The following is a 19,764-nucleotide window of genomic DNA, read 5'->3' as shown; positions in this document are numbered from 1 at the left end:
AATGGAGCCTGCTTCTCCTTCTGCCTATGTCTCTGCCTCTCTCTGGGTCTCTCATGAATAAATAAATAAAATCACATATACATATGATGTATACACACACACACACCAAATAAACTGGGGAGATTTCATGTAAAATATAGGATTTGATCTCTTCTGGGAAATCAAGTGTGGCAACCTGAGCCCCATTCTCATGTGACAGATGTGAGCTGGAGCTGACAGCTGCTTTCTTACACCTTATACATTCTATAACTCAGCCCAAAGCTCACCACTCCTTGTTTCTCTCCTTGCGTATTTCCTCATTTCTGTTCCTTCCCCATCTCTGTAACAATGTGAGTCTCCGGCTTTTACCTCAAGCACTTTTATCTGATAGAAGCAGTAGGCAGTAAGCTTTTGCTAAGTAAAAGTCTGAAAGGGGATATTTTCAACGGAAATTTTTATTGAGGTAACTGCAGAATTGCATGTAGTTGGAAAAAGTAATACAGAGATCCTTTCTCCTGTAACTAGTTTCTCTCACTGTTGCAACAACTAGAATAAGAACAGTTATATCTGTAGACATAATCCACCAACCTTATTCCCCCAGTATTTACTTGTACTCATGCATGTATCACATGTAAAATTTCATGCATCCATTGCCACAGTTAGGATATAGCACTGTTCCACCAGGACAAGGATTGCTGGTGTTAATTTTTGTAACCCCATCTGACTCCCCTCTCCTTTCCCTAACCCCTTGGCAACCACTATTCTTCCTCCCATTTTGCCATTTTGTGATGTCAATAAGGTTTGTTACAAATGGAATCATATAGCAAGTAACCTTTTAGCTAGCTTTTTTTCACCCAGACTAATCCCCTATTGATTCATCCAAGTTACCACATCTATTTTTATTTCTGAGTAACATTCCGTGCTATGGACGTACGACAGTTTGTTTAACCATTTCACCTGCTGAAGGATATCTGGGATGTTTCCAGTTTGGGGCTATTACAAATAAAGCTGCCATAAACATTAGTAATGGGTTTTTGCAGAAGCATAGGTTTTCATTTCTATGGGGTAAATGCTGAAGAGCACAGTTGTTAGGTTATATGACAGCCGCATGATTTTTAAAGAAATTTAAAAATAAAAATAAAAATAAAAAAATAAAAAATAAAAAAAGAAATGTTTAAAGAAACGGCCAAAATGTTTTTCAGTATAGCTTTATCACTTTACCCAATGTATGAGGGATTGAGCTCCTCCACATCCTTGCCAGCACTAATGCTATTTAGTGGTATCACTAGTATTTATTTTAGCCATTCTGATGTGTGTAGTGATATTGCATTTTTAGTTTGCATTTGTCTGATGGTTAAATATATGTTAAACACATATTGAACATATGAAAACACTCAAATATTTTATGAATGGCTTCTCTGCCATCCAGATATCCTCTTCAGTGAAATGTCTGTATCTTTTGACTATTTTCTAACTGGATGGTTTGTGGGTTTTGTTGTTGAGTTTTGAGAGTTTTTTTTTTTTTTAATTAACTTTTATTGGTGTTTAATTTACCAACATACAGAAAAACACCCAGTGCTCATCCCGTCAAGTGTCCACCTCAGTGCCCGTCACCCATTCCCCTCCAACACCCGCCCTCCTCCCCTTCCACCACCCCTAGTTCGTTTCCCCGAGTTAGGAGTCTTTATGTTCTGTCTCCCTTCCTGATATTTCCCAACATTTCTTTTCCCTTCCTTTATATTCCCTTTCACTATTATTCATATTCCCCAAATGAATGAGAACATACACTGTTTGTCCTTCTCCAATTGACTTATTTCACTCAGCATAATACCCTCCAGTTCCACCTCACACCAGTGAGAATGAGAGTTCTTTATATGTTCTAGATACTTGTCTTTTTATCCTCTTAATGTCCTTTTACCAAGCAAAAGTTTTTAATTTTGATGAGAATCAAATTTTCCTTTTTCGGACTGTGGTTTTGGAGTCAAGTCTAAAAATCCTGCATAGTCCTAGATTCTGAAGACTTTCTCCTATTCCTTTTTCCAAGAGTTTTAAAACTATGTTTGCTTTTAAGTCCTTGATTCACTCTGAGTTAAATTTTGTATAAGAGTTAGGTTTGGGTCAAGGTTCATTGTTTTTGTCTATAGATACCTAATTACTACAGCATAATTTACTGAAAGACTTCTCCTCTACTGAATTGCCTTTGTACCTTTGTCAAAAATCAGTTGAATATATTTGTGTAGCTCTATTTCTGGTTTATCTGTCCTGTTCCATTATTTATGTGTCTATCCTTCTGCTGATACCATACTGTCTTGAAGCTGCAGCAACGTAATAGGACTTACTACTGAAATAGAGTGATTCTTCCCACTTTATTCTTCTTCTCTGTTTTAACTACTCTAGGGTCTGTTTCCATATAATTTTTAGAATAATGTTATGTATGCCTTTTTTAAAGCTGCTGTAAGAATTGTATGAAATTTCATTAAACCTACCGACCAATTTGGTAAGAACTGACACCTTTACTATGTTGAGTCTTCCAATCCATAAACATGGTATGTTTTTTCATTTATTTAATTCTTCTTTGATTTTTTCATTAACAAATTGTAATTTTCAGCATATAGATACTGTCTGTATTTTGTGAAGAGTGTACATAAACATTTCTTTTTTTTTGTATGTTACTATGTTTTTAACTTTGGTTTCTACATATTCATTGTTAATATACAGAAATGTGATTGATTTTGGGGTGTCAATTTTGTAATCCTATGACCTAACTGAACTTACTTATTAGTTCTAGGGGTTTTTTGTGGAGGTTTTGGGATTTTCTATGTGCATAACATATCTGCAAATAGTTTTGTATCTTTCTTTCTGATCTGTGTGCCTTTTATTTCCTTTTTTAATTATTGTGCCAGCTAGAACTTCTAGTTCTACATTGGACAACATTGGTGAATGCAGACATCCTGGACTGTTCCCAATCTTAGGCGAAAAGCATTTTCTTAGGCGAAGTCTTTTCCCATTAAGTATGGTGTTAGCCTTAATTATTTTGTATACATTCTTTATCAAATTAGGGTAACCCTCCTCTGTTCCTAATTTGCTGAGCATTTTCATTATGAATGAATGGTAAATTTTTGTCATGCTTTTTCTACGTCAGTTGGTATGATCATACGGTTTTTTCTTCCTTAAGCTGTTTATATGGTGGATCGTACTGATTAATTTTGGAATGTTAAACCATCCTAACATATCTAGAATAAATTCTACGTGGTCATGGTTATAATTCCTTTTAAACATTGTTGAGTTGGATTTGCTGACATTTTGTTAAGGATTTATATGTCTAAGTTCATGAAAAATATGGATATTCAGTTTTCTTTTTCCACATTGTGATTATTTGGCTTTGGCATTAAGATCATACAGGCCACATCTACTTTCTGTAAAAAACTGCATAAAATTGGTGTTAACTCTTCTTTTAATATCAGAATTCTTCAGTGAAACCATCTGGGCCTGAATATTTCTTTTGTAGATTTTAAATTTCAAATTCAATTTCTTTAATGATTATAGGACTATTCAGATAGTCTACTTTATTACATTTTGGCAATTTATGGTCATTGAGGAATTGGTCCATTGTGGTCATCAAATTTAAAAGTATAAAGTTATACATCAAATTAAATGAGAGTACACCAAATTTAAAAACTTCTGCATAGCAAAGGAAGCCACCAACAAAATGAAAAGGCAACCTACAGAATGGAAGAAAAGATATGGAAACCATATATCTGAAAAGGGGTTAATATCCAAAGTATACAAAGAACTCTATAGCAACAAAACAATCCAGTTTTTTAAATGGGCAGTGGAATTGAATAGACCTTTTTCCCAAAGAAGACATACAAACAGCCAAAAGGTCCATGGAAAGATGCTTGATATCACTAACCATAAGGCAAATATAAATCAAAACCAAAATGAGATGTCACCTCACATATGTTAGAATGGCAATCATCAAAAAGCCAAGAGATAAGAAGTGCTGACGAGGATATGGGAAAAAGGGAACGCTTTGGCACTGTTGGCAGCAATGTAAATTGGAGCAGCCACTATGGAAAACAGTATGGAGGTTCTTTAAAAAAAGAATAAAAAATAAAGCGATTCTACTTCTGGGTATATATTCAAAGGAAGTGAAAACAAGACTTAAAAGAAACATCTGTATTCCCATGTTCATTGCATCATTATTCACAATAGTCAAGATATGGAAATAATCTAAGTGCCCATCAATGAATGGATGGATAAAAAAGATGTGGAGAGAGTTTGTATATGTAATGGAACATATATATGGAATACTATATATATAATACTTATATATGTGTGTACTAATATACATATACACATATATAATGAAATATTATATGTCCTTTCCATTTCTGCCATTTGCAACAACATACGTAGACCTTGAAACATTATGCTAAGCAGAATAAGTCAGACAAAGACAAATGCTATATATTATAACTTGTGTATATAATCTAAAAGAGCCAAACTCATAGAAACAGAGACTAAATGGTGGTTACCAGGGCCTGGGGGGTGGGGTAAAAGGCAGATATGTATCAAAGGGTAAAAACTTCCAATTATAAGATGCATATATTCTGGGGGTCTAATGTGTAGCACGGTGGTTACAGTTCATAATACTGTGGTATATAATTGAAGTTGCTAAGAGACTAGATTTTAAATGTTCTTACCAAAAAAAAAAAAAAAAAAAAAAAAAAGAAATCATAATTAGGTGGTGTAACACTATCATGGTAATACATAAGTGTAATATATGTGTGTTGAATCCACACTTTGTACACCTCAAACCTGCACAATATTATACGTCAATTACATCTCACTAAAGCTGGTAGGAAAAAAGAAAGAGGAATGGAAGAAAGGAAAGAAGGAAGGACGGAGAGTAGGCAGGTCGGCTGGCCTACCCTTCATGGCCCATTTACCTACCCAGCTCATCTCCACCCTCACTCCCCTGACTCAGCTCTCAACATTAATATTATTACATCAAATGCAATTTTTCAATGGTGGTAATCTCTTTCTAAACTTCTGACTTTTATATATGCCATTTTCTTCTTTGGGTGACTCTTCTGTCCTTGTTAAAAACAAACAAACAAACAAACAAACAAAGCTGTTCACAATATCTCCTTTATTGTCCTTTTACTGGCTAGAGGATCTATAGTGATATCCTTGGTTTCATCCCTGATATTGATAATTTGTGTCTCTTTGGGGGTCAGTTTTTCAAATTTATTAATTTTTTCAAAAATTCGGCTTTTTATTTATTTTCTCTATTCTTGTCCTATTTTCAGTTTCGTTGATTTCTGCTCTTTTTTATATTTCCTTCTTCTGCTTGCTTTAGGCTTATTTTGTTCATCTTTTTCCAGTTTCTTGAGGTAGGAACTCGGATTATTGATTCGTTTCCTCTCTTTGTTCCTAATAGAAGCATGTAATGCTATAAATTTCTCTTCCAGGGTTGCTTCAGCTGCCTTGAAAGATTTTATTTTCAAGACCTTATATCTAAGGGGCCAGATAAATACTCTTCATTTCTTCTCAGGATCCTTTATCTGGAGTGCTAATACTCTCTATACTATCCCCTATTAAGCCTGACTAACTAGAAAGAGACTTATTAAACTCATTCTCATTAGGGTCTGAGCAGCATATATTTTACCTCTTACAGGGGCAAATGTATTTTCACCGAGCATTCAGCTTCCTGGATCAATAACTCTAGGAAGAAAGGAATTTTGCCACTGCTCCCAAAACTACACCTGCTAGGGAGAAGACCCTCTCCATAGATCACAGTTATACAGATCACAGATACTTCAGGGCATGGCCACCAACTTTCTATCCATATTTTGTCAGAAAGATACTGAAATAGATATCTAACGTAGGGATAGAAGTTTCAAGAATTAGTCAGAGGAAGTGCTAGAAAACAAAGATATGAATAGAAACCAAGCACAGGTCCTCAGTTTGCTGCCCCTGAACCAGCCTCACTGGCATCTTCTGGGAACCTGTCAGAAATGCACATTCCCAGACCTCGCCCCAGACCTACTGATGCAGAAGCTCAGAAGTGGGGCACAGCAATCTGTACTGCGATGATGCAGCTAAAGTGTGAAAAACACTACTCTGGAGGGCAAAACTTGCCCCCTTTAAGTTCTTACTCAGAATCCAGAAAGTCTGATGACCTGACAGGAAGCTCCGTAGGCCGACTAAGATTCTCCACATTCTGGGCTAGGACACCATCTTTTAGAATTAGATGGGTACCCCCAGACAGACAGATGGGCTCATATTTAACTAAAGCAATGGTTACTTCAGAGGAAGTCACTATTAGTATAATAAAAAGTGGATACGCTAATGTATTCAGATCATAGTTATCTGTGGTAAAAAGAAATAGTTCTAAGGTAACTGCTTAGCCTATATGCTTAAGAAAATTGCAAAAAAAATTCAGAATGCAAATGCAATTTGCCATAAATAAAAAATTTTATCCACACATTAACACACTGTGGGAGTATATTTGTATTTACATTTTCTAAAACGTCTTTAAGTTTTATTTTTAATTACTTGCATGCATATGTATTAAAAACTGTCATGAAACTACTTACAAAAATGCACATATTCAGCATCTTTTCCAGCCCAGAAATAAAAGCATGCTCTAAGAATGTGCTCTAAATGATCATTTTCAGGGGTGCCTGGGGGGCTCAGTCAGTTAAGCGTCTGCCTTTGGTTCATGTCATGATCTCAGGATCCTGGGATAGAGCCCTGTGTCAGGCTTCCTGCTCAGCAGGGAGTTTGCTCCTCTTTCACCCCTTCCCTGCCCCAACTCATGTTTACACTCTATCCCAAAAAACAACAAAAAAAAATATTTATGAAAATTTTTTTCATTTATTTTTCTTAAATTTTTTTCATCTTATTTTTCTTAAAGATTTATTTGCTTGAGTGAGAGAGAACAGAGAGCAAAAGAGAGCCCAAGCGAGGGGAGGGGGGAGGTAGAGAGGGAGAAGCACACTCCCCGCCGAGCAGAGTCCCACGGCAGGGCTCAATTCCAGCACCCTGGGATTGTGACCTGAGCTGAAGGCAGATGCTTAATCAACTGAGCCATCCAGATGCCCCCTTATAAAAAAAAAAAAATTAACTGATCATTTCCACCACCAGGTTTGGTTTCAAGTCTGACAAGTATTTTTAAAGCTTGTGTACAAAGCACTAGATCCTATGGACACACAAAGATGAAAAGCATCACATGGGATCCCTGGGCTGCAGAGAGATCAGGAAGGAGAAGACATGACTCCAGTTTTCGGTCACTGGATGATCCTAACAATTGGAAGAACTGGCTCCAAATTCTCACCACTGGAGAGGACTTCAAAGTCCAAACATTTTCCTTTCTTCTTCGCTTGTATCACACTGAAGCGAGGCTGCTCCTGGCTGCTGGGCACGGAGAGAGACAGCAGAACCACACTGCCATGGTGTTTAAATAGGAAGGAAAAGCTACAGCTCTGAGCGGCGAGACACACCTCCCCTTTATTCCAAGTAGTGTTCTTGGATTGTAAGTCGAGGTGGGTGCTCACAGCTGTACTCATGGATATGTGACCAAATAGTTGGTTATCTGGGCCCAAACAGCCCAAGCTATTCAGTTGTTATAATCAGCTTGGTTGCCACAAGCACAGCATCTTAATGGGTGGGTTTATTAGCAAGAAGGAGGAAGAGAGGCCGTGGACCGTCCTTCCCCTTTGGGACCTTTCCTCTGCTCATTAACAGGTTCGTTAGCCAGCTACCAGGTGAAATAAGGCAATGTTCACACCATCAATTCTGCTACTTGTTGGTGGCTCTGGTAAGACAGGCAAAATAAAAAGGGGGCAAAAAAATACAACACTTTGGGGAGGACATGTCGAAGTCAGACTTTGTTGCTCCTACTGGATGGATATCTATAATCCTTGCTCTCTTTGGCATTTGTCACCATGGAAAATCTGAGTATTTGGCAGCAGAGTTCACTCTATTTCTTTTTGCTCTGCCCTACTCTTCCCCTTCCTCCTTGTCCCAGTTGAGTGGTTTACAAAATCTAGACCACAAAACCGCAGCAACGGGGGGCCCAATAGGACAACCAAGAGAGTGCACACAAATCCTTCATCCACCCTCTGAGTCTAACAAAAACCACCCCTTAGGAAAAGAAGTTTGGGATCAGAAAGAAAACCTGGAGTTGGAATAAGATAAAAGCTAAACTTCAAGCGAGAGTTCAAACACAGAACCTGCTGCCATCTTTGCTTCCAACCTGAATGAACAGGGCATATGTCAATCGCTAGGAGGACATTCATGATTTTACTAAAAGGAATTTAAAAGCAACATCACGAGGACCCAAGATGTTTGAATACTTTCTAGAATATTCTAGAACAATCTACTTTGGATTAAGTACTACTTGAGCATGATCAGGTGACTATAATATAAGGCACAAATCCAAATATAGCTCATTTTATACTCTACATAGTATCTTTTTGGATTTGAAAAATATGTCATCACAGAAAAAAATAAGAAATCTAGATTTCCTGGGTCAGATAAAATCTTTAGAGTCACCTGTAGATGATACCTTCTGCCTTTAGAGTAACGATTCACCATTACATTAACACTAAAAGCTATAGGACCCATAGAGGTCACCACAATCTTAGTAGATCTTTCTTTCTAAGTTAATATTCCCACATATGTAGAAACACCTTTCTCAGCATCTGAAACAGATGTGAATCAGTTACCAATACGTACTGAGGCTTAAAAGTATATCTTTTCCCCCCTGTGGAGTATTAATACATTCAGCCTTCACCATTCATCTCAACCATTAATATGTTTCTACAGAAAATTGATACATCTCTCTCCTACCTACCTCCCAACTATTCCTTTTCTCCTTCTCTCTGTCTACTATACACACAGGGTTAAGGTACCATACCTCCTTATTGTATTAACATAAATATAAATTTATTGTTTCTGATTAAAAGAAATAAACAAGGGTGGCTCAGCTGGTTAAGCATCTGCCCTCAGATCATGATCCCAGGGTCCTGGGATGGAGCCCACATCAGGCTCCTTGCTCAGCAGGCAGTCTGCTTCCCCCTCTGCTCTGCCCCTCCCCCGCATGTGCCTGCTCTCTCTCACAATCTCTCTCTCTAATAAATAAAATCTTTTTTTTAAAAAAAGAAACAAACAGAAAAACATCAGAATGAGTATATGCAAATGCAAGATGTTTTTGATGCAAAAATGCTTCAAAGGGAGCCAAAGCGAGGGTCAAGATACTCTTTGAGAAATACTATTTCTACATTTCTATTCTACTTGTTTCACTCTTATAAATTGCTTGTTCAAACTTCCCCAGATTTTGAAGTTGTACCCAGTTCTTGCAATCTGCTAATATTCTTGATAAGGACCAAGATGTTGTGTCTTCAAGAATGATAGTATATGATTTGCTCTATAACTTGAACACTTGAAACTGTATAGATAGTGACAGTAGTGGGTGGCATAGCAGCATTATAAAGTCACCTCATGCTGCTGCTGCTAGTGGCACAGGTCACTCAACTGAGGAAACTGATTATTTTACTTCTCGTACTTTAGTACTTAGACAAAAAAAGAACTCTCACCAGGTTCAGTCAACAAAGTCCAAAAAAACCCAAAAAACCAATAAGAATTGGAAAATGCAAAGTGCTTCCTCGTCATAGATGCTTTCCTAAACTCAATGCTTCCCAAGGTTAGCCTTCTGGGGTGCTAACAGCACCAAAACACCATAAAAGTGGCACAGGAAAAAAAATCCAAGAGCAAAGATCTAATTAGCTCCACAGGGACATACCAGACAGGAAGACGAGGTTTCAATGGGTAGAGTATAAATCCTCAAGCAGGTAAAACTACAAACCTGAATCACTGCTATCTAACTCCAACCCCTTAGAGCAGATATTTGGGATTGCCCTGCAGAGTAACAGGGTACTGACTGACAAGTTGTCCTGGGTGAAGCTGCTGCAATCCAGACAGTGATCTGTGTGCGAGTTATCCAAACGCATAAGAGAATGTACGAGAACTCAGGGAATGAGAACAGAAGGGACATAGAGAATCTGTCCTCCTGGAGGAGACCCGAGGACAATATAGTCAGCCTATGGGCCTGGATCTGACATTTTTCTAGAAGTTCTCTCTTCTACCTTCATTAATCCAAAGCTCTCCATAATACTGTTACCTGGACATGATCTATTTCTGTCACTGTTTTCTTCTCCAACTCCCTTCTCTCCTTCCTCATTTTCAGACAGAATAAAACTGCTACCACTCGTAGAATAAATTGGGGACCCATCTGCACATGTCCACTCCTCGTCTTGGGATGAAATGGGAGGTATTCAGGAATATGTTCTGGTAGAGACTGGGATACCTGGTTCTATACCTGCTGGATTTTATTACCCATGTTGGCGAGGGAAAGAAATAGCATATCTGCAGTGAGACAAATAGCGGGAGCTGTGGCACACATATGGAAGAAAGCAATGTCTGGGATTTGAGACCTGCAAACAGGGGCAAAGGCAGCAAAATGAAACCTGTGATGAGCCGACATTACTGACTGTCATTCCCAAGGCCACAATATCCTGTGGATGCTGGTAGCTCCAATGACACCAGGAAAATAAATCCAGGCCCTCATGTATCACCGCCCAGTCCAAATCCCATTTACCAAAGTCTACCGTCCCAGCGCTCTTTCCACTTCACCTCTCATATGACCTCCAGATAAGAGGCTTCTAACCTCAGAGAGCCCCACCTGGACCCTATGCACACTCTCCAAGGAGTGATATTCTGGCCAATTCTCCAAGCCTTGAAGATACAAACAGATGATTTTTAAAAGAGTTTCTTTACACATGTGTCTGTTGATCACACAGCAGCCCATCAAAAGAACAAACATTACAAACCATGTTCCTCAACCTTGGTCCATATTAGCACTTCCCTTATGGAGACTTTTTAGACATTTTTTTTTTCCTCATCACACACCCTCATGAAATTTTAATACCATAGATATACTATATATTTATATGATGTAGATACATAAAAAGAGTACATTTTGCCCACAAAGAACCAATTTTCACCCTCTTGGGGGAGATATAATCCCTGTTAAGAATGCATGATCTTGAAGCATGCAACAATTAAAATAATAGTGCCAGAACTATCTGACTACTGTTTCCCTATACTCTATTATACTAAGGCCATAAATCACCCAAAACAGCAGCTTTCCTTTAGATCAATAATTTGTATTGAAGAGGTCCAGACAAGCAAAGTCTTAATCTCCTGAGAGTCTAAAATGCCAGTCTTCTTCCCACAGTGCCTACTGCCTCTTCCTTCACCTCCCACAAGAACGCCTACAGAATTAGCAAGTGTCACCCTCAGGTCAACGCCAACCCCAAAGAAAATTCCTTCTTCAACCTTAACGCACTGTGGTTACATTAAAACCCAAACACTGTCAACCCACTTCCCCTTCCTTCACTAAGCCATTCTTGATGAGTATCTCTCTTTGACAATTAAATTGAGGCCCAAACTAGCTAACTGGACTTACCTCTTGCCGTTTGAAGTTCTGGACATATTCTTCAAACTGTTCATCTTTCGTCTCATCAGCTTTGCCAAGCTTCTGAAGGACCTGGTTTGGAAATAAGACAAAATGGATTGATTTAAAAATAGTTGCAAATAACAGGCAAAGCAAGACTGTTCTGCTCTTCTGAGGAGACATCACTCAGCATAGCTAGTTTTTCTGTTCTGGAAGCATCTTGGTTCAGTGGCTTGGGGTTGATCAGACTGGGATTTTAACCACAGCTCTGCATTCCCAGGCTGAGCAATGTAATGCTACATTGCATTTATCGACCTATACATATCCGTCCATTTCCCCCAGTAGGCTATACGTGACTTAAAGGCCAAAGGTCTGTCCTGTCTTCTTGTCCAAAGCATCTGGCACAATGCTTGATGCAGAACAGGTATGCAGTTGTTTGTTACACAGTGAACCAAAGATATCCCACCAAAGAATTAGCCTACTTGATAGGGATGGTATTAGCCTACTTGATAGAATTGCTGGAGCTGGGACACCTGGGTGTGATCCTGGAGTTCTGGGATTGAATCCGCATTGGGGTCCCCGCAGGGAGCCTGCTTCTCCCTCTGCCTTGTGTCTCTGCCTCTCTCTGTGCGTCTCTCATGAATAAATAAAAAAAATCTTAAAAAAAAAAAAAAAGAATTGCTGGAACCAGGCACATAGCACCTTCTCCCCCACCACCTTCCAATATGCCCTTCAACCCACTAAATGCACAAAGATGCCCTCAAATGCGCAAAGCCTCTTGCTAAGCACTAGTCTCCAGAAACATCAAGATAAATACAACAAGGTCCCAACATTTAATCTTGAGAAACTAAGAGTCTAATGGGGTCAATGAGGCAGGTTCCCAAATAACAAATCAGAGGCAAGGTGTAATAGGCAACATGAGGGGTTACAAAGTATTATTAACAATATCCCTTAGAGCTGAGGTTCTTAGGGAATGCTCTGTGGAGCTCATTCAAATTGCACCGGAAATATTAGCAGATAGGAATGTGGCAGACTGCATTCCAGCTGAAGGAGTAGCCTCAGCAGAGATCCCTGGAAAAATCATTATATATCATAAGATTGAGCAGGAGTTGTTCTGTCTTCCTAGAGCTCAGGACGGGATATTGAGAGGAGCAGTTCCTAAGAGAGACAGCAGAAAGTGACTTGGGGTGGAGGGTGGGGGGGCACCTTGGTGGCTCAGTGGCTGAGCGTCTGCCTTTGGTTCAGGTTGTGATCCCAGGGTCCTGGGATCGAGTCCCACGTCGGGCTCCCTGCATGGAGTCTGCTTCTCCCCCTGCCTGTGTCTCTGCCTCTCTCTCTGTATCTCTCATGAATAAGTAAATAAAATCTTAAAAAAAAAAAAAAAAAAAAGTTACTTGGGCACAGAGCAGAGGGATCCTGAGAGCCAAACTGGCTTCTCAGCTCAGTAGTTCCACATCTAGTACCTCAAACACCACATCATTTGAGAAAACACCGCCTTAACAGATTGAAAATTATTTATATGAAAATGTTGTCTTTAACTTTTGAAAAACTGTAACAACAGTTACAACTTAGAAGTGTTTTGCAAATGCAAGCTATTGTTACTATTATTTTTGTTGTTGCCAGTTGTTGCAAGAGAGAGAGGGCAAAGCAAAATTACACTGGCCACACTTGCCAGGGAAGGAAATTCAATGATTTAGGGATTCTTGGCCTTGTTACAAGATCTCCTCCCATCCACTCCCATATTTTTTGTTCAAAAGTAAAAATAACTTTAAGAAAGAAAATGTTGCTTGATTGCTTCTTCATTCCATCTACCTTTTTAAAAAAATTTCATTTTAAAGCTAGGCCTCCCAAAGGACCTCTTGTGCCACACATAAACACCAAGAGTAATGGGGGAAGGTACCCAGGATTAAACTATGTGACCTTTCCCCCCTAATTCATAAAATTGACTAATTTCATAAATGTTTGGGTACTTGAGAGCTGGTGAGTCTTTGAGAAGTGCCAACACGTCGTCTGATGGCAGCAGTTCACAAAAGCCAAGAAAGGGTTTCAAAGTCTTCTGAGCACAGAACCTGAGCCCCACCTCTTACCCTGCAGTACAAAGGTGCTCTGGTCTCAGGAGTGGGAGAAAAAGAGACAGATGTCCATGGAGTCTCCCCTACAAGCCTGAAACCGCAGGATGTGATTCATGTTACCTCTTGCATCCTCCCAACACTCCCAGCTGCTTCTTATTCTATAATGATGGCTGAGGAAATAGGACACAGTAAGTGGCTTACTGGAGATGCTCTGGAAAATCCCCTTTTGGAAGTCTGGTACCCCTGTCCCCACCCACAGATAGCCTGTTCCTTCTTGTGGGAAGCAAATGGGATCTTGTCATTCTCACTTCTCATCCGAGATTCCTGAAGGCCACCATACTCTAGGAAAAACCTACCTTCCAGTGCACCCGAGTGGCTCAGCAGGTTAATCATCTGCCTTCGGCTCAGTCATGATCCCAGGGTCCTGGGATGGAGCCCCGCATCAGGCTCCCTGCTCATCGGGGAGTCTGCTTCTCCTTCTGCCTCTGCCCCCACCTCCCTAGAGCATACATGTGCTCTCTCTCTCTCTCTCTCAGCCTTGTTCTATCTCAAATAAGTGAAATCTTGAAAGAAAGAAGAAAGAAAGAAAGAAAGAAAGAAAGAAAGAAAGAAAGAAAGAAAGAAAGAAAGAAAGAAAGAAATATCTTCCAAGGTGTATATCTATGACTGCGAAGAGGATTTTTCACAAACCCTTTGCTGAAAGTCTATTATTTAAATTTTAAATCACAACATTTGTATTTCATATTTCTAGATATTGTACAGTATAATTAAAGTAGAAAAAAACGACCCAAAAAACTGCTCCTAGGTGTCAAGAAAGAATTGTAATTGGATGACACAATAAGCCCACACTCTCTCTTCTTTTTTTTTTTTTAATTTTTATTTATTTGAGAGAGAGAATACGAGCTGAGGGAGAGGCAAGGAGAGAGGGAGAAGCAGGTGCCGCTGCCCTCTCTTCTAAGGAAAGTAATGAAGGACCAGGACCTGTGAGAGTTACAGCACACCTGCATCCTGGTGACAGGAGAGTCAGGAAAGGCACGGGACAGAGCAGCAAAGGATCCGGCCTTTGCTGTGAACCTTCTACAAGCCAGTCACAATGTCAGGAAATTCTATTATTTCAGCTGATTCTCACAGGAACCTCCTCACTCCTATTTTAATTGCATCAACAGCATAAACTTACATTGGCAAAAAGCTGGAGGTTGGGGGGAATATTGGATGTATTACATGACGAGAATCAAGATTCGCGAAATCCTGACAAAATTCTCTAACAAGATGAAATTCAACGGAGTTAAAATTAAGTCAAAAACATAATTGTACAAGTTATGAATTTATGATTTCAACTTTCAACCAACATGCAACAGAACGGATGCTAGGAAGACATGGTTTCTGCCCTTCAGGAGAAACAAGGGATGACTTTAGCAGATATGTTGATATGCGTCGACAAAGTAATGTTTCTGGAAAGCACCCCAGGCTGATAAGCCGGGAGAGCCGGACTGAATGCTTCTCTGCCATGGACAAGGTGGCAAACACAGGAATTCACAGACAACCTACAGCCAGCAAAAGGGAGTCCCCAGAAAGGCAGAGAGAATTGACACCCTGAGGTAAGAGGAAAATTTGATCTAATTGGGGATGTTACCAGGGAGAAGAGAAGAGGAAGAGAGTGCAGTTGTCTTTGGATATCTGAAGGGTTATCACGATAAAGAAGGATCGGACTTGTTCCATCAGAAACCAAGGTCAAGGGCTAGCATCGGTCGGTAAAAGCAATAAATAAAAACTTTTGCACAAATTTATCATGGTTTTCTGGAAATTACATAGTTCATTGGCAGAGGTAATGAGCTCACTGTCCTAGCAGTTATCTGAGCTTAGCCAGTAGTTAGAGGTGCCAGAGAAGAGATGTATTCATCTAACAGATGAACGAAATAAATATCTTCTAATTCAAATTCTAATTCTAATTTCAGATATCTTCTAATGCTTGAATCCATAATAAATGTATCAAGTTTCACATTTTCCCTACGAAAGCACGCACATCACCACGAAGAGTAGGCAGAGAAGAAAATCTATTCACCTCTCTCTCCAGCTGAAGGTGACTTGCTGGACCACATGCCAAACTCCATAAGAGCAGTGGCGGAAAAGGGAGCCAAATGTAGGGATAGGGAGTGTAGATGAGGCTGGTGTGGGAGGGAGAGGGCAGATCAGAGAGGGCCTTATTCTGCAAGACTAAAGACTTTTTTTTTTTAAGAATCTATTTATTTGGGACACCTGGGTGGCTCAGAGTGGTTGGGTGTCTGCCTTTGGCCCAGGGCGTGATCCCAGGATGCTGGATTGAGTCCCACATCGGGCTCCCTTCTCCCTCTGCCTATGTCTCTGCCTCTCTCATTGTGTGTCTCTCATGAATAAATAAATAAAATCTTTAAAAAAAAAGATTCTATTTATTTATTCACAGATAATTTTATTTATTTAGTCTCTCTCTGTGTCTCTCATGAATAAATAAATAATTTATTTTAAAAAAATAAATAATTAAAAAAAAGATTCTATTTATTTATTCACAGAGAGAGAGGCAGAGACATAGGCAGAGGGAGAAGGGAGCCCGATGTGGGACTCGATCCCAGGACCCCGGGATCACGCCCTGAGCCAAAGGCAGACGCTCAACCACTGAGCCACCCAGGCACCCAAGACTAAAGACTTTAATTTTCTCCTACAGGCCGCTGAGTCAATGAAGTGTTTTCCAATTAGACCGGCGCCCCTTGGTGACAGTGATCAGGACAGATTAAAAGACAGTGGGACCAGTTAAGAGACTACAGGGTCAGACTCAGATGGAGTCGGAGCTCAGGAACAGATGAACAGACCCTTTAAGAAGCGCAATCCACAGTACTTACCGGCTTAGGACACGGGCAGGGTAGGGACAGAGAAGATGCGAGGATGACCTCGGGTTTCCGCTGCTGGGGGGGGGGGGGGGGGGGCGCTAAGTTATGGTCAAGTCTCCAAGGATGGAAATGGTTCAGATGGGAGATTATGAAAAGGCAAGGACAGGAAACATGCAACAGGACTTGGGGACAGAACTTGAAGGCCCAGCTAGAAGATTCACTGAAGCAGTTTTGTGATTTGTCTCCAGCAGCCTCAATATTGGTGGTAAAACTGATGTGCTGCATAAAGGAATATCTTAAGGCAACAAAAATACTGAAACCTGGAACTGAGCTGATGAAGAGTATCTTCTTCCTTGTTTTACATCATGAGATCTGACAGTGAGTTTCTAGCTTAGGTGGCCTCTCACTTTCACTGTCCACTGACTACCTCGAAAATGTCAATTAAGCCTGAACGTCTGGCACCATGGATGCCACAGGGGTATGACTAGGCTTTCCTGTCCCTGATGTTCAGGTTCTGACAACATGGTAATACCTTCCACCTTCAAGCCAAAGGCAGCCATTCTGTGCCTTGTGCATTTCATTTTAGGACAATTTCATTTGCACTGACACTCAACTATTTTGAAACAAGAGGATTTTGTTGTTACTTTGGTTGCTGCTGTTTTCAAAATGCAAAATCCCATTCTAAATTGCATAAGCTTTTTCAAACTGCCTCTCCTTTCTGAGATTCTGAAACATCATCCTCCTGCCTCAGGGCCCAGTTCAGAAGTTCTGATCTGATCATAAAAGACAGCACGACAGAGGCGGATAAAAAATTAAATAGGAAGGAATAGCAGGAATATGGTAGCCTGGAATATTTCCACTAATAAATCCTCTTTCAAGTGTCTCCAGTGTCTCCAAAAGCAGTCAGTTCCCAGCATGTTTTACATGGGCTGCTCCGAAGATGTGAATCTCATATTCTTTTTTTTAGAGCAATTCTCTAGAGCAGTTAATTGTTCATGAAGTGGCCAAGTAAGGTCCCTAAAAATTCAAAATTCTTTGATTTGGGCAGTTTTCCCATCCAGTAAAGCTACCATTCTAATCAAGTTTCAAATCCTTGAGGTCCAGAGCAAATAAATATTGACTACTGTATAAGTAACAGAAGAATTACCCTCTCTTAATATTTGTACATTAGGAATGGAAAGCTACTATGTTGGCCGCTTTCAAAAAGATAGTTGGTGTTTTAAGGCAAAGAAAAACATCACCATCTTCCATTGCCCACGGTAATGATGGAATATGAAGAAGCTGGCACGAGCCAAGGATGAAGACCACAGGTATTTCAAGAGGAAGACTATGGGGGTGTTGGAGACATGCTTTCTGTGCAGCTTCATAGTGGGGCAAGGAGGAAGGTTAAAACAATTCTGCAGGATGAGCCACTGAGATTCCTGACAGAAATTCATGTTTTGGATGAGGGATCACACTGGACAGACTTTTAAGTGTGGGTGATTCATGCTTCCTTACACCAGACTCTCAAAGTCAAGGAGAGAACGACATGATTTAGTGTTCTCTGAACAAGGAGACATCCCTGTCTTCATACTCTTTGCATTTATTTTTTTAAAAAGCATGTAAAGCTATGTATAGATTATCCAATGACTCCAGGAGTCAACTGCATTAATGACTATGGTCTCTTCTTATCTGGGTAAGTTATGGAGAGTTGGTCTTCCCCTCCTCCCCCCCCCCCATGTGCAGATGATTCATTCACTCATCTGTCCAGATACCCACACATCCATGTGTAAATTCACAGGGCATTTATCAAGGGCTCACTCTGACTCTGTGTGAAGTTCCACCACCACCTAGGACAGGAGGGAGGTCATCAGGTACATGCAAGTGCAGGGGAACTGCTTGTTATGAAGTGTCCTATGGGCAGGCACCGCACCACATGCCAAACTTCAGAGTCCTAGACCTTTGACTTCTTTCTGGCTGTGCTCCAAGACTTAAAGAAGCAGCTTTAAGGTGCCCTAAATTGAGAAGAACAAGATGAACAGTGTGGTTTATGTACCTGTCAAGATCCTGTACTTTGCCCTCTATCTGGGCCTTTATAGATTTATGTCTGCATCACTATGGCATCCACTCCTTGCTCTGGCAAATCTCAATAATGCAAGAGCCTTCGTGGCCTCAAACTCTCTCAGAGGCTGGCATGAGCTGTCCTCTAATTCTGGGAAATGCTTTTGGGGAAGTAAGCAAAAGTAGATGAGAGGGGATATTCACAGCCTTCTGTCCATTTGAGTGAAATGCAGATTTAAAAAGTCGGAGAATAACACACAATAGAGAGAGTACAAATCTCACACATGAGCAAGTTTATCCCTAGTTGTGACAGAGCTGACTGAGAATGAGAACACAATGGAGAAAAGAAAGTTCTGGAGCCTGGACAGGAAACAGAGGTAACTGAGAAGGGCCCCCAGGATGCAGATCCAGTAAGTAGCAGCCAGGCTATTTTCAATCGTGCATCCACCTGCCAGGTACCATGCTCCCACAGTCGGCTCTCCTCCATCCTTCCCCATCTTTAAAGTTGAGGACATCTGAGTCCTCTGACTTAAAAAAATAATTCTTGCTGGAAAAAAAATAGCTTGAGGAATATCGATCGAGTAAAGATGAGTGGATTGTGGGCCCTGGCATCCAACACCCTCTTCTTCTCCAGGTGCCTACTCTCTCCTCCTGGGTTGGCCACCATGTCTCAGAGCTACATTTCTAGGAACCCTGATACTTCCAGTTCCCAACCCAGAATACAGCATTTACATCAAAATGTGATGTAAAGTGACAGAGAAGCATACTAAAGCCTTCAACTTATCTCGACACTCCGAGAGAGACCACATTTTCCTTCTTCAGTGGCCCCTATCAAGGGCATGCCAATATTGCACATGGTAATACGAAGACCCTCCACCCTCATTACACCTTTGGTATTAATCTGCATCTTCCTTGGCTAGAGAAGATAGTCCTCCATTTACCACTGTCCAGATGTTTGAGAGAAAGCATGTGCGCTGAACTGGTGGCAATCCACCTGTAGAAGAGCTGCTGCAAATGCATGTGGTTATGAAGCCAGGGAGAGCTCTACACCCAGCCAATTCACTAGGGAGCAGTTCTGTTCCACATTCCTTTATACACACTACTCAGACAGTCTTTGTGACTTCAGTTACCCACTGTACCAGCAGAAGATGAATCAGCAATTCAAAAACACTGACCTACAGTATAAATATGAAAAATGTTGGCTTAGGTAGAACAAAAAGTTCATAAAGCTCTATCCAGGATTTCGGGATTTCAACTGGGACTATAAACTGTCTAAGTCAAGAAG

General features: G+C 40.3%; 1 protein-coding gene across 4 annotated transcripts in view; it reads right to left on the bottom strand.

Annotated features, from left to right (window-relative positions):
- The window catches only part of AMPH (amphiphysin), a 220,821-nt gene that overhangs the window by 114,443 nt on the left and 86,614 nt on the right, over positions 1–19,764 (bottom strand). For all 4 annotated transcript variants that reach the window (XM_041773241.1, XM_041773242.1, XM_041773239.1 and 1 more), the window contains exon 2: positions 11,519–11,599. In XM_041773241.1, the coding sequence (XP_041629175.1) occupies positions 11,519–11,599 (81 nt within the window). The remainder of the gene's footprint in view (positions 1–11,518; positions 11,600–19,764) is intronic.

This window comes from Vulpes lagopus, chromosome 11 (assembly GCF_018345385.1).
Source record: "Vulpes lagopus strain Blue_001 chromosome 11, ASM1834538v1, whole genome shotgun sequence".
Classification (NCBI taxonomy): domain Eukaryota; kingdom Metazoa; phylum Chordata; class Mammalia; order Carnivora; family Canidae; genus Vulpes; species Vulpes lagopus.
The sequence above is the reverse complement of the archived record's forward strand: the minus strand, read 5'-3'. Positions and strand labels throughout refer to the sequence as shown.